General features: G+C 45.0%; 2 protein-coding genes across 9 annotated transcripts in view; one reads left to right on the top strand and one right to left on the bottom strand.

The window, feature by feature from the left end:
• Nucleotides 1-1,265: 1,265 nt before the first annotated feature.
• On the bottom strand, nt 1,266-16,674 carry Garin3 (golgi associated RAB2 interactor family member 3). Of its 4 annotated transcripts, none has more exons than XM_087573558.1 (3): nt 16,401-16,666; nt 14,966-15,240; nt 1,266-2,716 (listed from the first exon to the last, which is right to left on the bottom strand). In XM_087573558.1, exons 1-3 carry the CDS (start codon nt 16,441-16,443, stop codon nt 1,376-1,378), a joined length of 1,659 nt encoding a protein of 552 aa, XP_087429684.1. In that variant the 5' UTR covers nt 16,444-16,666; the 3' UTR covers nt 1,266-1,375. The 4 variants fall into 4 exon arrangements, with proteins under 4 accessions (XP_087429684.1, XP_087429686.1, XP_087429685.1 ...); XM_087573560.1 differs by having other exon boundaries at nt 16,405-16,507; XM_087573559.1 differs by lacking the exon at nt 14,966-15,240 and having other exon boundaries at nt 16,405-16,674.
• A 3,378-nt stretch (nt 16,675-20,052) lies between these two features.
• Nucleotides 20,053-24,624, top strand: part of Itk (IL2-inducible T-cell kinase) — a 61,413-nt gene continuing 56,841 nt past the window's right edge. The window contains exon 1 of one of the 5 annotated variants that reach the window (XM_087573378.1): nt 20,053-20,373. In XM_087573378.1, the coding sequence (XP_087429504.1) occupies nt 20,236-20,373 (138 nt within the window). In that variant the 5' untranslated portion in view covers nt 20,053-20,235. 5 annotated transcript variants of the gene reach the window in all.

Here is a 24,624-nt window from a genome sequence, read left to right as displayed (position 1 = left end):
TTGTTTTGACGAGAAGGGTGCAAGGGTGGAGGGTAGAATGGAGAGATAAGTAGGATTGGGGTGCATGATGTGAAATTCACAAGGAATAGAGAAAAACTCCTTTGGAATACATTGTATCGTTTATTAGGGAATAAAGCAAATTTGCATATGAATGAGATGCATGTTATTTTTTCATAGAAATTAAATATTGGGTCTAGAGAGATGGCTCAGTGATTAAGCGTGTCCTGCTTATGCAGAAGACCTATGTTTAGACACTTCAGCTCCATGAGGATCTGGCCTCTAGTCCCTAGGATACCTGCACATACACACACACACACACACACACACACACACACACACACTCTTTAAAATAATGAAAACAAATACCTAAAAAGTCAAATCACAACTGAACATTTGATACTTCAAGATAGAACATCTTCAACATTTTTCAGACTTGACCTATGCTTTAATAATTATCATTGCTCAGATTACCACTTGGCATAAATACATACTACAAAATGACATAAACAAGTTCAGGGCTTTTTTCAGAAATTATGAGGAACTGATCCCCGATCTCAAGCCAACATGCATTTATCAGTATTTTATAAAACCATCAGCAACTCGAATAGCACTTTTCCAAGTCAAGCACATTCACACAGTCCAGTTCCTTTCTGAGAGCAGAGAACTGTTGTAAGAGCACTGCAGCCCCTAGCTTGCAGTAGCCTTTACTGAGTGGTATTTCGTACACCTTTCATTGGTGAATGCTGTGAGAGCGTGTCCAGTGAGAAGTGTGTTCAGAGTCAAAGCTGCCCTGCAAGGTTATCTCGGGTTCATTCATTTCGATTTCAAATTCCTCGCTTTTACAAATTCAGAAAGCTTTAACTGTTGCCACATTTTTGTTCTTTGTCTGTCTGCCATTCTGCATTTAGGATTTGCAGCTACAGTTTAAGAAGTGTTGATTTAGATCATAGACTTCCCTATGCTAATTGCATGATAAGGCCACAGCATCTTCTTGCTCTGTGTCCCCTCAACACGGACAAGACTCACTGACCCCATTCATGAGTGACCATTTGGGAAGGAAGGGAGAATGGGTACCCAGTTCCCGCTGTGACTCATGCCCTACCCTTAGGAACCAAAGACAGAAGGGGCTAAAACCTGCTCTTACTTCAGCATTGGCTTGCCAGGACCTGTACTGGGAGGACTTACTTCACTGGAGCACTCATTGTCACAGAAGCTACTGTGAAGTCACTGTCAGGGTGTGACAATGCAAACAGAGGACAGAATTCTTTTGGAGTTATGTAACTTTTATTATTGAAACTGCCATCATGGAAGCTGGAATGCGCTGGTGCTCCTCTGAGCCCTGGTCTCTGTTGCTGCTTCCTGCTGTGGGTCGTCTTTAAATGGGTTTGGTTTCAAGGATGATCTTCTCCATTGACTCAGAGGCCATAGTATCACTGAACTCTAAGTCCTTGCTTTTCTCCACCGTTGTCTCTATGTCTTGCTTCTCCACCAACTTCGTCACAATATCTACCCCTCCTCTTTCACCTGAGGTGTTCTCTGTTTTTAAAGTAGGCCTTACTAGGAAGGCCCTGAAAAAAGATCTGATCTTAGTGGCTCTCTTACTCACAAACCCCCCACTAGCTGCTGGTCGGTTCTTCCTGGATTTGTGACCAGTCCTGGACTCACTTCTGTAAGAGGAGCTGTGTCTCTGGTCCCTTAAGCTGCCACGCCCTTTCTCCTTTTTGTCTTCTCTTGTTTTCCCGTGGCCAGATACAGACCGGTAGGAAGATGTTTTCCGGCCCTTATCCTTGCTTGAACTATGGCGACTTGCTCCGGTCCTTTGGTGGTGAGAACTTTTCCTGCTACCCTTTCTGTCCGATTCTCGTCTCTCTCTCTTTTCCTTCTGTGTTTCAGAGCTAGTGTGAGACACCTTCTGGCTCCCATCCCTTTCACACATGTAGCCTTCACTCTGCAAGGTTGACACTAGGGGAGCTTCAGGTTTATCCTCAGCAGGCCCCTTGGTTGTTATGCTGCCTGCAAATGCCACATTCAGGCCAGTGTCTGGGGAGCCATAAGCATCACCCTCTGCAGAAGGGGACTCCGAAGTAAAACTGGCAGCTCCTGCCAAGACCACGTCCACACTTTCTGTGGTTATGTTTGCAACAACTGCCATGGCCTTGCTGGACTCACTTCTTTCTTGATCTTTCGAGGCCGTTCCCGTCAAACCTGTGGCTACCTGGCCCGAACCTGGAGACTTGCTTGTTGTTGCTGCTATGCTTATAACACCTGAGACTGGGCTTGTAGGTGTCCCTGCTCTTGCCAAGCCTGCCAGGGGGGTCATTACTGCTGCAGCTGTGTTGCCACCTGCCGCCCTTGCTGATCCTGTTGCCCCTGCCGCCCTTGCTGACCCTGTTGCCCCTGCCGCCCTTGCTGACCCTGTTGCCCCTGCTGCCCTTGCTGACCCTGCTCCTCCTGCTGCCCTTGCTGACCCTGCTGCTCCTGTTGCCCCTGCTGCTCCTGTTGCCCCTGCTGCCCCTGCTGTCCCTGCTGTCCCTGCAGCCCCTGTCCCCGCTGCTGCCCCTGCCGCCCTTGCTTTGGCAAGTCCTGTAGTAAGAATGGCTGCAATATTCGGTTGTGTTCTCTCTCCTCCTGCAAATGCAGCAGAAGTGGCTTCTGACACATCTTGGGATGTTTGAAACTTAGAATCTCGATCCCCTTCTCCATGGATTTCTGAGACCTGTGCCAAAGGGGAGAAGAACCAGTAAGATAGAGGTGACAGAGAGGCCAGAGTGCTCAGCTCCTCTCCTTCTGGAGCTCAAACCCAGGGGCTTTTTATTGAAACCGTATCTGAATTCCCATGACAAGATCCCTTCCACAGCACTGCGGTCATGGCCACTTAGACTCAGGGGTGCAATTCTAGGGCAAAAGGAAGCAAAATGGGCTCTCCATGTTTGTGTCTGTCTCTGCAGGACACATTTCTACACCAATGCAATTGTTGGCTCAAGGGATACCCTGACATATTGACAGCCTTGAAACTAGTTGTCCGTGTACACACATGGGGATTGTGCTTACTGAAACACACACACACACACACACACACACACACACACACACACACACACACTGGTACAGGGTAGTAGATCCTGGCTCAAGGGAAGGAAGCAAAAGGTGTTCTACACAAAAAGCTGATTCCAGAAATAGACTAGTGGCTACCAGGACCTGGGCAGGCTACTGGGGAGCAGGAACATAGAGAATATGGCTAATAGATAAGAGGAATAACTTCCTATGTTCTATGTTCTATGGATATCTATGACTGACAATCATTAATCCTATTTATCTAAATAAGAGGATTTTGAATATTCCCAGCACAAGGAAATGACAGATATCTGGGGTGATATACATAACCAGTCACCCAAATTTGATCATAACATATTAGATATCAATATCAATGTCACACTGTACCATATTAATATGTACAATTAATATATATTAATCAAAATTAAAAATTATTTTGGTCAGTGGTGGTAGTACCTGCCAGCAATCTCAATATTTGAGAGCCTAAGTCAGGAGGATGCTCAGTCCAAGGCTAGCCTCGGCTACATAGTGAATTGAGTTCCAGGCCAGGCTGGACTACATCTTGAGAATTTGCATCAACAAAAAGAGAATACATATAATGTACCCCCTTCGTTTAATATATTATATAATATATATACATAATATTCCATAACAATTGTAACACATTTCCCAGGTGGGCCTAAGAAAGCCCTAACGTCTCTGTGGGGCCTGCTCTGAGATGCTCCCCAAAGCTCCCCATCCCATTTGAGTCTTCAGAAACTTACGAGTGTGCTTTTGGTTTCAGTGCTTGTGTCTGCAGTGGGAATGGATGGGTTACTGATGCAACTGTTCACTGGTGGCCTGAGGAGATAGACAAGCTTTTCCCAGTAACAAAAGAGGTCTTCCCTTGCGTCAGAGGAGGGACACAGCTGCAGGTAAAAAGTTCGGCCAGTGGCAAGCTTCAGGCGTAACTGCTGCTTCTCGTGATCATGAATGGAGATCTTGACAAACTTCAAAGGAAGCAGCCTAGTGAGCTCTAAGGTCTTGGAAGGCTTGTAACCTCTCCCCTTGATGAACCGGGCCCGCCTGGCATGTTCTTCACAGACTTTAGCTGGTCGGGCCAGCAGCATGACGTCAGGTAGCGGAAGGACCGGGCTGGTCGATGCGATGCACACAGTCACCATTCGGACGCGGTTGTGAACGTCAATCACCTCTCCCTTTTTGCTAATCTGGATAAAGTCGCTCTCAAACATTGGTGCATACTTAAAAATATCGTACTCTCCTCCCTTGTACAGCTGCCTTTGTAGGTTTCCCATGGAGGTGTTGAACACGCCCATGGACCGGTAACTGTGAGCAGTGTAATAAGGTAGCAAGCATTCACTGCTCATGGTTCTCTTCATTCCGGGCATCTCTGCCAGCCACAAATCGTGTCCCCGAGAAAGGGAGGGAGTGAAGGCAATCGCCCATCTCCCAGCAAGGTTTCTGCCCACACCTCCTCACACCTGCACAGTTATCCTCTGCCATCCTTTGTGACCTGTCACCAGCACATACCCCTTTGTCCTGCCCTCCCAAGCAGTCAACCCCTCAAATCACACCAACAGTCTCCTCCACACCCAAGCCACACCAGCCGCTGCCAGAGTATAGGTGTGGGTGTTGCTGGGCATTTAAAAAAAAATCAGACTGTTGGAATGCTTAAGTTATAAGCCATTCCGCTTGTGTCAGCATCTAAGTCGGGTAGCCCCAGTTCCGTTGTCAGCCTTATTACAGATTTCCCAGGACTGTTTTCCTACAGATACATTTTGGCTTCACCGGAATGGCCTCCTGGGGATAGAATCCTCGTGGCGGAATGTGGTTTGCTACAGAATCCCAATCTGGCCTCAGTGTATAACAGCACGTCTGAGCAGGGTTTCTACGGCTGTTAAAGAAAGGGACCTCAGCACTTCCTGCGACATGCCAAGGCTAGAGTTTTTATCAATACAGTTGGGATCTCTACAGCTTTCTTGGTCACTTTTCCATTTGGAGAAAGTTAATTTTTCAAAGCCATAGAAGTTAGAGCAGGAAACCAAGGCTGCAGATTCTTGCTTGGGGTCAGAGTTGAGCGCTGGATTCTAAGCCAGCCTTGTCAACTGCTGTCAGAGGGTTTCTCCATGTGGGGCTGTGGACTGTCCAACTCCAGCTCTCCACACATAAAGAGGCTTGATGGTCAGCAGTGTGTGGAGTTGGGTGTTGCTAGGAACAGCAAGGACTCAGAGGTACTTGAATCACTGTAGGATTCCCCCGCATTTTGTGCCTTTGACCTCACCCCTGTGCCTGCCTCATAAACCACTGAGGTTTGGGTTCTTGGAATAGTTTTTCAGAGAAATTGTAGCAAATGTGCCTTTCTTTGCTTGGCAGAAGGTGATGAAGCTGAAATCCCCCTCCTCCAGTTAGAAAAATATTTCTGAGGTAAACCCACACCCACCCACCCCTACTCCCCACCCCATCCCTCAGACCCAGTGGAGAGACTGTAGAGATCTTGAAATAAACTCCAGCCACAGAATACGTTCTGCCCTCATGTTCACCTCAGCATGGAGTGCTCTGTAGGTTTTCAGTAAAAATGGACCTGTGTCCACCGAGGCTAACTCTCCCATGCATTTCTGCAACAAAAAATTTCAGCAAGCATTTTGTTCATTACCAATAAGGGAAGGAATGGAAAAAACAACGTTGTTTGCCACAGAAGAACTAAAATACTTTTCTAAGGATATTGACTTCTCCAAAAAGAGTGGCAAAGTGTCTTGCAAGGGGATAATGATTAGGAGTCCATAATATTAGACATTATTGACAAGAAATAAGACACTAGTTGCCCCCCACATCCTCCCAACTCATTGTCAATCGGCCCTGTCTCCATACAATGTACATTATATATTGTACTATTCATATTATAAAGTATGTATTCTCCCAAGTCCATCACAGATGTATTACTGAAATGAGAGGTTTGCCCAGCATGTGTGAAACTCTGAGGTGGATCTTTTGCACTGAACATTTTTATTATTTCCTTTTTGATTGAGATGGGGTTGGCCAGATAACTCAGTAGATAAAGGCTTCTGTTGCTAAGCCTGGTGACCTGAGTTTGATCCCAGGAACCCACATGATAGAAGGAGAGAACCATCTGGCAGAAGCTGCCCTCTTGACCTCCACACATTCATCATGGTGTGTACACACACACACACATACATTCTCTCTCTCTCTCTCTCTCTCTCTCTCTCTCTCTCTCTCTCTCTCTCCCTCCCTCCCTCCCTCCCTCCCTCCCTCTCTCTCTCTCTCTCTCTCTCTCTGTCTCACCTGAGATAAATCATGGTAATATTGTTGAGAATTTAGCTGTGAGCCAAGCATGGTCCTAATCAGTTTATATTAAGAAAAGATTTCTCTTCACAACATTCTTATAAAATGTAGGTCTGACTACCATCCTTATTGTACAGGGTGGAGGTGGGGTGGCATCAAGGCTCAGAGAAATTAGACAACTTCACTAAGGTCACAAGGGGGTGAAAGAAATGAAAGTCCCTAAACATACAATTACACTAGATTGGGCCACACTAGTGCAAAGGTAAAATGTAAATACTATGCAACACAAATGTCCCTAATTTAACGTCCTTTGTACTGAACCCTGTCTTGAGAAAGCAGTGATGAACAAAACAGATAAGTGAACTCTGTCCTGTGGAGCCTTGGAAACACTGTGAGCCAGTATGCGACACAGGGTGTCCAATGCTGATAAGAACTGTGGAGACGTAAGTAGGCCTGTGGGACAGGAATGCTACCCGGAAGAACTGAAGAAGGCACAGCAAAGACCCAGCTTTGAGTTGTCAGTGAGATTCCTGAGCATGCCAACATTAGTGCCAGCATCTGTGTACACTTCCTGGGCTTTTTCCTGCCAGCTCTTTTCCTTGTTTGATTGTTTTGTCCTATTCTGATCTGTTCCTTTTTATTTATCTTATTTTATTATTCTTTCGATGTCTATTTGTTTTCTAATGAGAGAAAGAACTGATTGGGAAGGGAGGGGAGGTAGGGAGGGACTGGGCAGAGGGAGGGGATGGGAAATCAGAATCAGAATACATTGTATGAATAAAAGCTATCTTCAATAAAAGAAAAAAGGAGGAGGACAAAGAGGAGAAGGAGGAGGAGGAAGAGGAAGAGTTGGTGACTTTTGAGGAAAGGCATAAAGAGGGTCAAGGGAAAGCCAGGCAGGAGTCAAGCTTGAGGAAGAACTTCTTGAAGGCATAGGAAGAAACCACAGCCATGCAGCAGAACATGCTTGGCATGTTTAAGGAAACTCCAAGGAGGCTGGGGCCAGGAATGGATGAAGCCGGGGAAGTGGGGTTGGAGTTGAAGCCAAGAGGCAGCTAGTCATAGGTCTGATGAACTGACAGGAGGGATTGTCCACATCTGCTGCAGCCCCAGCTCAGATAAAGCTGGGTCAGTGTTGCCACAGAAGGCTTTCATGGTGAGCCACAGTGAAGCAGAGTTAGTGGCTTTACTAAGTCGTTAGGATGTCACATAGGAAAAGGACAGTCGACAATCCACGGCATGGGCGTAGGCTTTTCAAGATAGAGCCATGCTCGGGTGTGCACTGCAGTCATGTCTAGGGTCCTGTGGCTTTCTAAGTTTAATCCCCAAGCACATGATTACAAGGGTTAATAATTAAGCAAATCCTAATGTTGGAAGTTTTTAAATACATGAGCTGGTACACATCTTTTACAAAAACTCTTAGGTGTGTAGGCCAATTTGCCACATTGTGCGAGTAGAGGTCAGAGAACAACTTATAGAACTGAGCTTTCTCTTTGTACCCTGCTAGGGGGACATAGTTTGTTCCACTGCACCTAGAACCTACATGAAAAGAAATAACACTTCTGGTTTACAGATGTTCAAGACCTGTACAACTACATCCTTAGATCAACAGTGATTCAAGCATAGATACAAGAAATAGCTGTATTCAGATCTTACTCTTGTTCAGAATTTCATGGCATGAGAATGAGAATCCAAATTCAAACTTAACTCCCTGATTTTTAAAGCTGTGTAGAAACGTCCTTTCGCTTTCCAGAGTTGAAAATCAAACAGATGGCCCAGCGTTGAGATACGTCTGTTGATTGCCCACCATGCTGTGCCCATCACTATGCCAAGGGTATGCAGGTTGTCAAAACACATTTCAGAAAATGCGAACCACAACTCTCAGGCAAGCATAGGAATCAGTGTAATTCACTATTCCAGATGTTTGAAGCTGGTTCAGGTGAGAATTAGAAAAAGACACTGGCATTAGAGAAAAGAATTTAGAGTGCCATTGCCAGGTTAGAAAGAAAACCAGTTGATTGTCCCCAGTGCATTGAAACTGTGAGCCTTGGGGTTGCCATTTCTGCTGAGTGGAAATTATTTGTGTCTCTTGAATGAAGGTCTACAGGTTATTAAGGAACTTCACAGAACTAAAACTCCAATCAGTAATATATAGCTTTCACGGAAGGTTGGCATGTGATGGTTGTCCAATACCATAGATACGCTATAAATAATCAAGTCATACAGTCTCACTGGTTCAATTTTTTGGCATGTGAGACATATCTTATTAATGTATTAAAATTAACAGTACCTGGTGTATGTTTTGCCTTAACTAAATAATTTATACCTGCATGTATTTAGTGTGTCTTCCCAAACCCACCCATGAGTTTGTGTGTGTATGTGTGTGTGTGTGTGTGTGTGTGTGTCTGTGTGTGTGGGTGTCTGCTCATGTGTCCATAGACAGTGTGTGTATGTAGGGTCTATGTGCATTTATGTAAGTAAATATGGGCACACACATGCCATTACATGCATGTGGAGGTCAGAGGAAAACCCAGCCGCCTCAGCTTACACAGCAAGCACCTTTACCCGCTGAGCCCTCTCACTGGCCACTAACGTTATTCTTAATAAATCATGTTATTCCAAGAATGACAATAGAATGTGATACGTAATTCTTAAGTAGTCAGTGCAGTACCCTGACTCTCATCCACCCTATGGGATAATATAAACTTCAGGGTGGGGGTGTTAAATAACACTTTAGTAAGATACAGTAAGTGCACGTTGCCTACGTGTTTTTAATATACTTTTTCTTCAAAGGGAATGTCATGGCACACACATGGGCTATGCTCTCTCCTCAGAGAGTCTTTAAGCTGCAGAACATTCATTAAAGACACAAGAGAAACAGGGAGGCAGATAGACAGTTGGCAGAGTCACAGTGGATGAGCAGAACAGAAGATGCATCTAACATGTATCACCGTGCTTAAAACCAACAGTAGCTTTTTGTAAGAAGGAATGCCATCAAAAACTGGTTCTAAAATTCCTTGTCTGTGCATTTTAAATGGGGCTGAGGCAAGGTGAAGGAAGAGAGACAAGACCGTATGTCATGTGTTGAGTATAGACACCCACGGCTATAGACAACTGGAATCGAGCATTTACTATGCAAAGAGGTTAGAGGTCGATAGAGTTTGTTCCCCGTTAGTATTTTTGAACACTGGGCAGAGAGCAGCTATATATAGCCTTTTCAATGAGCCTGCAGCTTGGGGAGGAGAGGGGGGAGATGTTATGAGTTAGGCAGGATGTGAGGGTGGGGAGATTTCCATACTATACACAATACATGCCTACTGGGTAAATCCCCAGGCCTAAAATATAATCCACAGTGCTTTCATGTTGGGTGCTACAAGGCGGGTGGCGTAGGATGAGCCGCACTTTGCCTTGGGCACTGGGACTTGAGGAAGCCAACTTGATTTCTGCATTGCCTTTGTGCTGTCTGGGAAGACCACAAGGTACCCAAAACTTCCCCTGAGGGCCAGCATGCAAATCAACCAACTCCTGCCTGGTGGCTGAAGGGAAAGAAGCTGGTATACAAGATACCGGGCAGCCGATCAAAAGAACGGTGATGCTCAATGCCACGGTCCACCCGTCTCCCTCCTCCTCCTCCCTTCTGCCCTGCTCAGTCGTACTCAGCTGTACTCAACCAAAATTCTTCCCTGATCATCTGACTTTTAGGACTAGTCCCTGAATTTCTTACTGTGCTCTATTTATGCAATGTGAGATATTCCACCGCGAGTCATATCTTTGTTTACTGACTTGGGCTCTCGTTCAACCCGACCCTGATACAGCAGGACTGGAGCAGCCAATGAACCCTCAGTAGGACAGGGTTTTATAGGAAAAGGGAGCAAGTGCGGGGTGTCTCGTCTGGCAAGCCTCTAGTAGAGTGACTGTTGTAAGTTGGCAGGTGGGTGCTCTCAAGCAAGACTGTGAACAGTCACGATGGATCCAAAAGAACATCTGAAACAGTCAGGCTAACCTTTGACTGTTGTTAGGAAGTAGCTAGGGAGTGACTCTGGCCAAGGACAAGCCTTGGGGTCCTTCCTGGTACATGGGTACAGCTTGGGTTCAGCTATTGGTCGAGTTTTCAGGCTTTTTTTTTCTCTTTTAAGACGGAGGATGGTCCCATGATGGAGTAGGTTTGGCCTCTCAAGATAAAATAATCTATCAAGGGGTAAAGATGTGATCAAGTAAATAATTTAGCTCTGAAAAAGATATCAGAAAATGTAAAAACATTATCACCGAAAAGTGAGAAGCGACTTTAAATTTCATTTACAGACTTGATTATTACATCAAAAATATGCGACGCTTTTGCAACTAGATTCGTATTTAGATTTTGTTTTCTATCTTTATATTTATTTTACATGGCCAGATAGGTGTTTTACCTGTATGTCTATGCACCACATACATGCAATGCCCTCAGACGCCAGTAGAGGGCAAAATTTCCTGGGACTTTAGTTACAGATGGTTGTGAGCCACTGGGTAGGTACTGGGAACTGAACCTGGGTTCTCTGGAAAAGCAGCTATTGCTCTTAAGAGATAAGCTAGCTCTCGAGTTCCAGTTAGATTTATTATGGTGGGCACACCTTTAATCCCAGCATTAGGGAGGCAGAAGCTGAAGGATCTTTATGACTTTCCAGCTTTGTCTACATAGAAAGTTCCAGAACAGCCAGGATTACATACTGGGATCCTCTCAGAAAATAGAATAGAATAAAATAAATAATTTTAATAAAAAAACCCTTAGTTTTAAGCTTCCTGGCCATTTCAGCTGTCACTGACAGTAACTTCTCCTCTTTTTTCTGAATCTCCTCTTTCCACTTCTTCCTCCCCTCCTTCCTTCTCCTCCTCTTCCTCCTCCTCTCCTTCATCATTGATTTCACTCTCCTCCTCTTCTCCCCCTCCTTCTCTTCTTCTTTATTCTATGTGTATGTACATATACCTGTATGAAAATATGCCATATGTGTTTAAACGCCCGTGGACGCTGGGAGAGAGTATTGGCTCCCCTGGAGCTGGAGTTACAAGTGAGCTTCCTGATGCACGTCTGGGAATGGAAGTCCGTCCTGCTGGATGCACGTATCACTGACTTCTAGTCAGACTGAAAATTTCTGATAGTTTATTCTTTTATTTCAAATTAGAAATTTAAATACTTTAACATTATTTTTGCTTTATGTGAGTTAAAAAGGATGTATCTACCATTCTGGTTCCACTTGTTAGAAATGTGCTATATAAATTTTCTTACATTAACGTACGCGCGCGTGTGTGTGTGTGTGTGTGTGTGTGTGTGTGTGTATACATGTATGTGGGTTCCCACGGAGGCCACAAAAAGGTCCAGGAGCTGGAGTTACATGGAGTTCTTAGAGAATCACCCCTCCCCACTCTCAACCCAGACAGCTGCATAGAGCTGACTCATACTGCACCCCAAACCTGGGAAGACTTAGAATTTCATAACCAAATCCCATTGCCATGGCTGTGTTCTATATGGTTGCGGAGTCCACTGAAATAAATCCAACATATTCAAACACCAGGTCAATAGGACAACAAAATTATTACAGTGAAGGCACTGCTGATGGATCGGGGCCGCAGAACAGACTTGGAAGCTGTGGGGAGTTGGCGAGCACATTTAAAGGATGAAGCCATAGAGAGAAGGGAGCTGAGTAAGCTATAGCATTGTCCACTCATATTTTGACACAAGGGATTGAGCAAAGGGATTTTCCATCCATCAGGATAGGAGTTGGTTCCTGGGCCCAGGAACTTAGTTTGATCCTGCCAGCAAGATGGAGAAGTTGTCTTTGAGATGTCTGGACTCAGATAACCGTTTCCTTATAATAGAAACTTGTCATCTGTCGGGAAGTCCCCAGCTCCCCTAGCGCCTGGGACCTTGAAATTAGTTTCTCCCTATGATTAAGTGGAGTCTGAAAATGAAATGTTAGTACTTAGAATAGTTTTCTTTTGCTCATTCCCAACAATGTAAGCACCCTCCCCAAGCTAAGCCAACGACTGAAGGGAGATACTGGTGTTACCAAACCAAGGGGATAGGCTCCTTTTGCTCTACCCAGATAGAAATTGCAGGCAGTGACAGAGAAAGCATTTGACGATCAGGTCTTCTCGTATCCCTTGGCGTTTGACAACAGCAAGCAGGTGGGAGCAACAGTCAGTGGCACCTTCTAGCGTTACGACTCCCACGCAGACCTCTGGGAGTAAGATCCTTAGCCCTACAGATGTGACAGTTCTTGCCTATGCCTTAGAAGTCAGGATTCCTCAGCTCTTAGAAGTGACCAGTATTACAGTTTACAGGCCTGGCATATGCAAGATACTGACCTTAAAGGAGTGAGAGGTCCCTGGAGTTCTTTCAGTAATGAGAGCCTGCAGTTTCTCTTCTCTGGCCCTTTGCCCATCGTCAACCTCAGCTCTCTGACCTTTTCATACTTCATCCATCCCTCTTCCTCCTGCCCAGGAAGGTCTCTCAAATGGCCAGCCTCTTCATGTGGCTACAGTTCTCGTCACAGTTGCCACCGACTGGGAGACGGCTACTGCTGCTTCTTCACACTGCTGTCATCCATTCAGTCTTATGGCTCTGCCCCTTCTTTAGCTGCCAAGCTTGTCAGTTCTGCGACTCAGTCTGAAAGCTACTCTGAGGTCACCATTGTGGTTACCCTGCAGCCTTTTCCACCATTGCTGCTCCACTGCCTACAGCCGCCTCTCTCTTCCCTTTACTAGCTCAACATGGTGCAGTCCTCTAGAAGTGGTCAAGAAAAGACCGCTGCAAAGAAATCATCGTGGGGCCCAGTGTGGCAGCTGCAGTTAAAGCAGCCCATGGGGGTGGGGGGGCAGCAGTACTTAGCAGTCCACTCTCCAAGTGAGGCTAGGAGCTCACTTATATAGCTTAGATGGGTGTTTGCGCCAACTACAGCAAATTTCCCATGCGAATGAAGGCCTGTGTTTGCAACAGTCCCAGCACTGTCCCCTCTATACCAGCTGTAGCACTAGGCCACTGTGGTCAGTGCCTCCACTCCCTGGCCTAGGTGGAAAGGGTTAAGAACCATCTAGCATTCACCAAGGTTTGGGATATAGCCAACCAAACCAAACCAAACCAAACACAACAAACCACGGTACAAACTGAACGTCCATGTCTGGAGCGTCACCTCCAAGAACCAGAGCAAGTAGCTCTGCGTGCAGGGTAGATTCCTCATGGAGTCTGCACAGTTTCAGAACAGCTGGTGCTGGCACGAGGGCAGACCAGGTGGGTATTTAACTGACAGCCTTTTGCTCAAGGCAGCTGGAGAAAGCGCAACAGTTGCAATGTAAGAAGTTAAGTCGCTGTATAGTAAACTGAATGTGGAAGAATGGGAGGTGCTTATGAATGTTGAAAATGAAGGAAAATGTAGATGCCAAGGACCTCAAGGGCATATGATTAACACCAGCAATGATGCTAAGACTGTTGTAACAGTGCTGAGCCCCTACCTAGTGTCCCACAGACAGTGTCCAGCCTCATTTGTGTCACTGGGACTCATTTCTTCTTCTTTAATTAAAAATTAGCTTTCCAACATAATATACAAAGTAATGGCCTCCACGGACATTTTGACCCCTGCCCTGTTCTTATTCATCCCTTTCTCCCACCCTCCTACAGCCTCCTGCTTCCTCATGTCCCTTTTCCACACCTCCCCAAGGAGCCACCTGCTCACCCTCCAGTCACATGTGTCCATCCCCCTTCCTTTTAGACCTGTTCTTCATGACCCCCTCTCTTACTTTCATGACCAGCACCCCTCATAACTCCAGTGCCCCCCTACTCATTTAAGTCTAGGATCCACTTATAAGAGAAAAAAAACTGTGCCATTTATCTTTCTGAATTGGACTTGTTTATTTTAAACATGGTGGTTTCCAGTTCCATCAATTTCCTGGTAAATGTCATTTTTCTCTAGTGCTAAATAAAATCACACACACACACACACACACACACACACACACACACACACACACACACACACATATATATATACATATATATATATATATATATATATATATATATATATATATATATATATATTACATTACATGTTTCTTAATCCATTATCTGTTAATGGACATCTAGGCTTTTTCCACTTTGTATTTCTAAGATGCTTTCAGGAAGTATTGGTGAAATATCCAGGCCCCAAACATGATAAAATGTCAGACTGTTACTCCTAGCAGCCACCTTTGTGCCATAGAAGGCAACTTTAGTAAGCAGAAGTCCGAGCAGAACCAAGGAACAGCAAGCAAAATTCCAGACATCATTGTAGATGTACCTGGACCCCCCAGAATTAAGTTGGATTGTTTTGTTTTGCTTTGCTCCCCCCACCCCAATCTGTTGAAAGACATTAAGTGAAGCTTTCTCAGTTCACTTCAGGCTCCAAAGGCTCATAAAATATAATTAAAGGAGTGAAATATTTCTGTATAAAGTATGGGTGTTGTCTCACCCACTAAGACACAGAAGAAGCAAAACCAGTTCTGCTGGTAAATGTCCACTGTCCCTACTCCCAGACTTCAGAAACCAAGGCTTAAAGAATCAGGGGACTGAGTCCTTGGGGTTCTGTAAATTTCTTCTTACCATCAGCCAGGCAGAAGAGTCCTGAATGTTTGTGTTCCCCTGAAGCCAGGTAACGGGGACTTTAAAGGTGGTTTGATTGGGCCTTGGAAGTGGAACAGTTGTGTCTAAGTCCCAGTAAGACAACAGCAAAAGTTTGTCAACAGAGAGAACAGGTGTCCTTGGGACTTGTGTCACATCAGCAGGGGCAGGGTAGGAGTCTTGGGATCGTGGGTAGAGACGTAAAAGTCGGTGAACAGCAAAGAGCGGGGCCAGTGATGGACCCTCAGCAGGAAAGCCTTGAAAACAGAAAAACTTGGAACTAGAGTTTTCCACAAAGAAAGAAAGCGTGTGTATCTACATCACACCCCAAGGTTGCCATCATATTCCGTTCCTTGCCTTTGCTTCTCCTTCTCCTCTTCTCCTTGTCTGTCTCCTCCTCCTCCTCCTCTTCCTCCTCATCCTCTTCTTCCTCCTCCTCCTATTCTTCCTCTTCCTCCTCCTCCTTGTCTGTCTCCTCCTCCTCTTCCTCCTCCTTCTCTTCCTCCTCCTCCTACTCTTCCTCCTCCTCTTCCTACTCCTCCTCTTCTTCCCCCTCCTCCTCCTCCTCTTTCCCTCTATCCTGAGCCTGAATTCGTATAGCAGAGTTGCAGCTGGTACCTCAGGGAGGAAGAGGTAGAACCAATGGAAGAGTCGGTGTGTGTCCTATGACAATGGGTAAGTCAGTATGCATCAGCTGATACTGAGGTAAAGCATCCATGAGATGTGTGCTCAGAGTGCCTTTTTATTGCTGTGTGTGTGTGTGTGTGTGTGTGTGTGTGTGTGTGTGTGTGTGTGTGTGTGTGCATTGAGTCTATCTTTATGTGGACAGGTGAATGTGGGTGCAGGTGCCCATGGAGTCTAGAAGAGGGTGTCTGCTGCCTTCGAGTTGGAGCTGTGAGCCACCTGTTCTGGGTCCTGGAAACCAGACCTGGTCCTCTTGGTCCAAGAGCCGTGTATGCAGTTAACTGCTGAGCTTTTTCTCCAGCCCTGTGCTTAGAGTTTGTATGAGCAACGGGGAACTGGTCTGGCTGTTCTGACGTGTTCATTACAGATGCCAGTGTATAGACCCCAGGGACAAACTCCAGTGTTTGTCACCCAGTCACAGCAGTTGTCAGTTCAGGAATGTCATTTCCCTATGTTTCCTCCCAGGCCTCCACAGCATTCTGACGAACGAGATCTCAGACACTGGGTCACTTTATCAATCATTAGTGCAGACCCATAAAACATGCAGCCATGGTGTCAGTAGCGTGCCTTAAATTTAGTAACAGTTTGATTTCATCACATACCCAGTCAGCATTTAAGCTCCCCGAGATGACTTACAATACCTTTACACAGTTGATTTGTTTGGCTCTGAATTCTAAGTCTTCCCATATCGAAACCATCCCCTGAGGTCCTTTTCTCATTCACAGATTCCTACCTACTTTATTTGTTGCGGATCCTGGTTCTTTCGTCCTTAGCATTTGGTGTATTCTGGACTTGCCCAGCTACGTCTCTTCCTGTTCTCCGCCACGTTCCTTCATCTCTTGAGCTTCCGGGCAGGTCAGATTTAGATCTAAAGCTCCCACCAGAGTCATATGTGACTCTGTTCTCTCTCCACAAGGCATCCGTGTGGGTGGCTTATTTGCCTCCTAGCGAATTACAGCAGAAGCCACGTAGTGTGAAGAGTGGTCAGCCTGTCCCTGTGCGGTCACTTCTTACTGATTGCACATTTCCCTACCGACCCGTGACACAGCAAGTTTAACATCACTAGGGTCATCAGCCACACCCGGACTGTGAAGTAGCAATGCTCTGTCTTTCCTTTTTCACTGTGTATTATTAAATATCTGGTGTCTAAGCTGAAGTGTAATCCTCCATAAAGAGCAGAAGGATCTGGTTTACTTTTTTCCCAGTCTCCAGAATATTACGTTGGCTATTCATCACCCTCTGAAAGTAATCCCTGGGGTGGGCTATTTTCAGCTCTCTTTTGAGCTAACTCGTCACACAGTTTTTGGTGCTCAAAATCATTCCATCAGTAGCTAGTAAGAGCCCTTTTGTGTCGTCGAGGTTTTAGTTACTGATAATTTATTTGGTTTCTTTCCCCTGTGTGTGGTGTATGTGTATGTGTATGTGTGTGACTTCAGGAGTCTTCTGTCATCCTCTGTGTTCTTCATTTCCTGGAAGAACAGCCAATGAAGATGTCCCACTTCATTGTCCCACTCTGCAGCTGGAGCACCTGGTTTTCATCTAGGCTGGCAGCCATCTACCTCTAGGAATCTACCTGCCTGGCTCCACCTTTCCAAGTGCTGCAGTTAGAGGCGTGCAGGAGACCATGCCTGGCTTAGGACCTGAACACAGTCCTTATGTTATAAAGCAAGCACTCTTGACCACTGTGACATCTCCCCAGCTTCCTTTGCGTTATTGTTTGATTTTCTTTCAGACAGGGTATCACCAAGTAGCCTTGTGCTGGTTACAGGCACTGGCTTTTGGAATTTGTCTCCCGTAAAACAAACATTTAAAACCAAAATAAAAATAAAGAGACTGTCTATCTTAGCACGGTAGGGGAAATATTGGGGTTCTAACATTACGTTTAAGAGTGGGCATAGAGTAGTCCCTGTAAGTGGTTTGCAGTGCTCTGTGTTGTAGAAAATAAATTTTTTTTTATCGTACTACATGGAGACTTTGCAAATGAAAGACAGTAGTGCCTCATGTTCTGCTTTCCCCAGTGAAAAATACCATATAAAGCCTGTCAGTCATTGTGCCTGAATCAATCTGGCATAAACCCACCCTTTCCAAAGTAACTTACAGTCACTGAGAAGGCAGTACATGAGATTACGTGATATTAAGTCGGGTGTACACCAGTAACAGAAACTAAAATAACAGAGTCCTAGAAAATGTTAATGGTGTATTTCTTTTTACATTAAAAGGGATGATCCTCTGCTCTCAGCCTTTTGTCTAAGAAGGAGTGTGGAAAGGGCACTCCACAACTAGAATGAATGACCCGATCTGGGGCCATTACAACCCCAGACTCCTCCTAGCATGGGTCCATTGCTCTCACATGTAACGTCCACAGTAAGTAGTATAAAATAGTTCTTCCAGTTCCAACCATCAAGGTAGCACCCTGGTCAATAGGAAGAGAAAGGAGGGGGTTGGAAGATCCCCACTAAGGAACCCCCTCCTTTTCCTGAGTCCGCCTCCTAAGAGCTGAGATTACAGACGTACAGCATCACATCCCGCAGGATGCTTCCAGTTCTGCCATAGTCTCCTGGTCAGAAAAGAGTTGCATGGCTATACCAAGTTACAGGAAAGGCTAAAAATAATGTAGTCTTTATTCAGGCTGCCCAGATGTCCAGATGATCTCCAGGCAATCAGTTACCCTGGAGAAAAGAAAGAGAATGAAAATACTAATCTTTGCTACAAACTGTATTTTTAAACATCTACCTCTTTTGTACATATTTTCCTGTCTTAAAATCTTAGCATATCTTCTCTTACCTTACCTTCTCCTTCCCTTCCCTTTTCCTCCCCTCCTCTTATCTTCCCTCTTCTCCCTTTCCCTTCCCCTTCTCTTTCCACTTTCCTTCCCTCCCCTTCCTTCTCCTTCTTTTCCCCTTCTCTCTCCTCCTCTTCCCTCCCATCCCCTCTCCTCCCCTTCTCTTCCCTTCTCTCTCCTTCCCTTCCCTCCCCTTCTCTTCCTTACCCACCTCTTTTTGCCTTCGTTATTAAGCAGTATCCAATACATGATGTGAAAGGAGGCTATAATTAGCAATTTACATCTAAAACTAAACAGGAAAGTTGTTCCTCCCCTCCCCCCCTTGTCTCATCCTCATCCCTCTCTGCTGTGCTGGCTCTGCTTGCACTGGGACTTCTTGGTTATTAACTTCTTGGTCACAGTGGACCTCACATAAGTTCTACACCATAACGTTGTCCTGACTAAGCCAGACCCTGTGTATTATCCACAGATGAGGTTCAGTTCCCAAAGAACCCTTATGAGGAGGTAGCTTGCTATCTGTCTGTGTGTCCTGCCTCCTACTAAGGGTCCTCCTTATGTTAGAGGAAAATAGGTGAGGAAAATCTGAAAGGCTTCCCAGAGAAGGGTGCATGCTAGCTGAGGCTGGCAGTATCACTTAGGCATTCACCAGAAAAGAAAGAGACAAAAGAATTCATTCAGACACAGGACACCCCATTTGTGAAGTGGCATACCCAGAAGACTGACAGGACACCCCAGAAGCCAGGCAAAGGTGTCAAAAGGGGGCCCTGCAGTACCGCATCTCAAGCCCCCATTGCTTCCTTTCATGGACGAAGGAAATGATGTTCAAAGCCACTGACTGGGCAGATGGTAGGTGGTAGGGATGGAATTCAAACCGATAGGTAGAACAAGCAGCTCTGAGCAGATCTCTCCATGCCCTCATCCCCACAACCAGTGACTGTGTGAGGTTGGGTGACAAAGGGGAATTTACACTCCAAGTGGAGTTGCAGTGCCCATCTACTGACCTTAATATAGGGATCCTGTCCTAGATGACTATTGTGAGATGGGCCCAGAGTGGTTCTCAGGATGATTAAATGGAGCAGAGGTAGGAGGATGAGGTTTCGGCAATATGGAGCAAGCAAAACTTGGCCTGCAGTTTTGGGGTTTGAAGATGGAGAAAAAGAGTAAAGACTGAGGACACCAGGGTGTCCCTCAGGAGGTAGGATAGTCCTAGAGGCAGTATCCCCTAGAGACCTGCCAGAAAGGAACACAGTCCCACAGTCACCATGATTGTCACTCAACCAGACACATTTCAGACTTCTAAACTAGAGAATTGTAAGGTAACCCCATGGTGCTTTGAGCCACTAAGCCTGTGGGAATCCCTAATAAAACAATGGGAAACTTACATACAAGCTGAGCTCCACTGAATCCTGGACCCCATCTCTTACTCCCTTGTCTACATGACTTAACTGTTGCAGAGGCTAATCCAGGAGCTTTAAGAATTAAAATGGAACTCCTCTTATAAGTCTAAATTTCTTCAACCCTCATTTCCAAACCATGTAACTAAGGGTATGCATGTGCCTCTTAGCTCGGTGAATTTTGAAAGGATGTGGTCGTGGCCTTTGACATCAGAGGAGGGAGCTCAGCGGTGAGGCTGGCTGATGCTGATAGAAAAGATAAGGCTAGAGGCAAGTTGCCTTTGAACGACTCTCTAAAGATCAACTGCATCCTGTCGCGTTCCCAGCCGTTCCTCTCCTTCAGTCGAACTCAGGGGTGATGCCCGAGGCGCCTCACCTTTCAGAACTGGACCATGAACAACTTCATCCTCCTGGAAGAACAGCTGATCAAGAAGTCCCAACAGAAGAGAAGGACTTCTCCCTCGAATTTTAAAGTCCGTTTCTTCGTCTTAACGAAAGCCAGCCTGGCATACTTCGAGGACCGCCATGGGGTATGAGAACACTTACTTTGTGCTTTGTTTATTTGCCATTCTGTGTTTGGACTGAGTTGATTCATGGGATAAACCTGGACGCCTGGAATATAGGCACAGTGTGCTTAGCAGCCACAAAAGAGACTGTACCAAATGCAGAGAGTCCTGAGACTCCAGTTGTTTAGACTTGGCTATCTCAGTTCTACAACCTGTAGGTTTGACCTTCATCCATTTCTCTTCTCCACACGGTCATGTTTAATTTTTTTAAGCATAGAAATATCTTACATGGTGAATGTTGTGGACAGAGCTTTATGCAAAAGTGAAGTATATGGCATTTACAGTCTGTAGGGCGGTAAAATATTCATTATTGTTGGTGATTAGTACATAAGGGGCAGCCTAGCCCAACCTCCCTGTCTTACAAAAGAAATGCTTCTTAGAGTGGTGAACGGGAGGTCCCATGTTAGGTTTTTATGACTTGAACTCTCTTCGTCTCAGTGGTCATCAGTCCCCCGAGGCCATGGGATCATGCTTCCATTCATGTAATATTCTAAAGTTGTAGGGCACATGGTAACCCTCTTCATGGCAGAACATCTCAGGAGACAAGGGGTGTAGAACCCAAAGTTTCTGCCAGCAGACCAGGGATCCCTGCTAGAGGGTCTCTGGCTACTCAGCTAGTTGTATCTAATGACATCTTCATGAACAGAAGCAACAACAAAAGCAAATGAGTGTGTGTGAGTAATACAGTGTGATAGAAGCACTGGGTGGTGCCAGGAGCTCAGCCCTAGGTGAAGTCTTTTCTGAAGCAGCCAAGGGCCAAGAGCATCAGCAGGGGCAAGACTTGGTCTTGCAAGAGAATAGGGTTGCTTTCTAAAGTAGCCTATGTCCATCTTGACAACATTGTTACTCTGAGACTACAGAAGCTACAGGCCTCTGGATCTATTGACACTTGTTGCTTACAGTGAGGGGGATTAGGTAAAGGATTATTGCTATAGCACCGTTCTCTGACTTGATATATACATTCACACATATATTTACATTTCATTCACATTCCTATTTACACATTAACACATTCACGTTTTTGTTGGACCCAATCACCTGTCTCAGACACTCCACAAGTATTCATGCATGCTTACATACACACATATACTTACACACATACATATAGACAAACATATACATTTGGATAGATGGGTGGATGGAGCAGAGCCCTCCAAGCTAAACTATCCAACTAACCACTTTATTTCTTTTCTCTGGCTTTTTTTTATACTTTCTCAGACAAAAAGTTCTTTTAGAAAATTGCCTCAGAGATAAAATGTTACATAAAATGGGAGTTTCAGAAGAATGCTGACATTTAAGTTCAAAGGAATGTTTCATTCGATGAGCTCCTTATAAGTTCAAAGCAACAGTTTTTACATGGCCTTGCCTTATCATAGTGCACACCTGTGGTTGTATCCTTGGACCTACATGTTTTTCCTTGAACACGAAATTTGTCCCAAGTTTATTTCTCTTTTTAGTGTAATTCTAAAAGCTCATTGTATTTCTTATTATGCAGCCTATACTTACTATTCTGCGGAGTGGGAACATTCTATTCTTGATTCTAATCTTACTACAAGTTTCTAGCAAAACAAGTAAGACCATCTCTTCAAACTTTCTTCCTAACATTATTTTATTCAAATCAGGAATTCTATAGAATCACTCATTCATCTAAACAGCATTAATTCATGAGAGTTCACCTTTATGTTGATCCGCAGGAAATCTGATCAATAGGGTGGGCTAATGCCTAGAGACTATCAATTGAATAATGACAGGAAAGGCATATCAACTGCAAGAAGCAATCCTGAGATGAAGTCTCTTTGGGACCCTGCCATCCAGCTCACCCATTGCACATCATGCAACAAAACAGCGGCCCACCTCTGGGAATGCCACCTGCTAGCCTTAGCCTAACCTAGATGGCTCCTGACAGGGTCGGAGTCAAGTAGTCCCTGTGTCAGTGAGTCGCCCTGGGCAAATATCCTTCTCCGTCAGACTTAACCTTCGTAAGTACACAGACTAGACATCAATCCCAAGTCCCACTCTTTCTTTTAGAACCTTTTTGTTTGTACACAGTGGCTCTTGGTTAATCCTCCTCAAGTACTTTTCAACGCTTGTTTGATTTCTTGTCATATCACTGTAGTATGTTTACATCTTTTGAGAGGCAGGGCAAAGATGGGTTTTAGCTTGGTGCTCACCAAGGCAAGGATGCTTCTGTTCCTTGCTGGTGTCTCACTAGATCCACGTGAGGATTTTCATCAACTTGGAGCAAATCACTTGGAGGGGGTAAAATGCCTCACCTTTTAAGTTTCAGGTAAAATAATGCCGCCTCTCTGTACTTTTGCAGTGAAGAGAACCACTTGTCTTCAGCAGGGTCTCACTGATAGCTTACTAATAGATTAGAGGCAGATAGAATGACATACATTTAGGTCCCATTGGTCAGCGGCCAGGTGCCGAGCTGTGGGCCTGAAGGATTAATAAATCACCTGTCATCAACTCTGTTTCTGTGAATGGAACATGAAATTCGTGTTTCACAATGAAAGCAAAGCACCTTTAAATAACTTTTCTCTAAATGGATTTTATACTTCAACCAGTTTTTTAAAATAGTTTTTAATTTTTGAGATTATAATGTAATTGCATCATTCCCTCCCCCTTTCTTTTCTCCCTTCTAATGTCACTGTATAACCCAAGCTGGAGCTTGAAGTCATCTAGCCTCAGCCTCCAGTGTGTCTCGATTATGAGCAGATTATGGTGACACCACTCCTGCTTTACCGCTCAAGAATCATAAAAAATTCCTAACACAAGCTGGATGTGGCGGCACCAGCACTAAGGAGACTGAGATAGGAGGAGCAATACAAGTTCAGGGGCAGCCTGGGCTCCATGATGGAGTCCAGACCAGCCTTGGCTATTTAGCAAGACTCGATCTCGAGAAAGCAAAGAATTAGACAAATAATCCAGTCTGGAGCCCTTGGCTGTGGTGTCTAATGTTTCTGCGATGGACAAATGTGTATGTCATTTCTTGCTTTCTACTGCCAATTGTTTATAATTATATCTAACATTTTGAAACTTTTCTTTAAGCATTACAGAGTTTTTTATTAGTTAGTTATTCAAGGTCGCTGAGTTATTATTGTATATGCCCTGCCTATAATGTATTTCCCAGGCCATCAATGAACACAAAACAGTGTACCACTTAGGAATGGATAACACTGTACTTGTGTGAAGAACTTCTTGGTTTTTTTCCAATAAAAACTTCAATCCTCCTCACCTGTGAAGTGGGTATAAGGTACCCATCTCATGACAACATGGCCCAGACACAGATAACCTGTGTGAGCTGACCTGTTGAAATTAACATTTAGCAAATAGAAAAAAAAAGTCAGACACTGGCAAGTTCACACAGTTCACGTTAAGACATGGCCAGCTGTTACCCCGTCAGCACCTAGCAAGCATTCACCATTGTATGTGTCATGTTCACGTCCCTGAGGGAACTGGCAGGCTAGCATAAGTTACTTGTCTTCAAATAGTGGGAAAAATTAGAAGGCAGGATCAGAGCCAGACAAGAGGGGGACCGCTGACGGGAGATACACACCCATCCAGGGCTACACAAGCTGGAGTCGCCCCACTTAAGCCCCTAGCGTATGCAAAATTGTGTTCCTTAAAGTGCAGATCTTCTGTCAAACTGTAACACCATGTGAGAAACACTCAAGAACAAATGCTAGCATTTCACAAATCAAGTGTTCAGTCCAACTGTAAACATCCATGCCCACCGTCCTACGCTCGGAATGGAGCAAATGTCTATTTAAATATGAATATAGTTTGGGGATCATATGCCTCTCTCCCTGAATTATGCTGTGGAAGTGGTTCTGGGCTTCATCCTGCTGAGGCAATGGCTAGAAGGACACGGGGTGCTCGCTATGGTACCCTTCACATAAGCACAGCATCAGATGCCCCCGGGGTGTGCCACGCATCTCTGGCATCTGCAGTTCTTTAGCCCGGTAGCGTGCTGGTACAACGTGACAGTCACTCTGTTAGTAGAGGGGAGCTGTGGAGCCATGATTTGTAGCGTTTATTGATTGCTCTGTTATAAATAACTCCTTTATAGAACTGGGATGTAGGGCAGTTAAAAGAGTATCTGCTGAGCATGCATGAAGCCAAGTTCCGTCCCTAGCCCTGTGTAAAGTAAACATGGGGGTGCACAATTATAAACCCTCACTCAGGAGGCAGAAGAGAACCAGAAGTCCAAGG

This window comes from Rattus norvegicus, chromosome 10 (assembly GCF_021556685.1).
Source record: "Rattus norvegicus strain SHRSP/BbbUtx chromosome 10, alternate assembly SHRSP_T2T, whole genome shotgun sequence".
NCBI lineage: Eukaryota > Metazoa > Chordata > Mammalia > Rodentia > Muridae > Rattus > Rattus norvegicus.
This window is presented reverse-complemented; position numbering and strand designations above follow the sequence as displayed.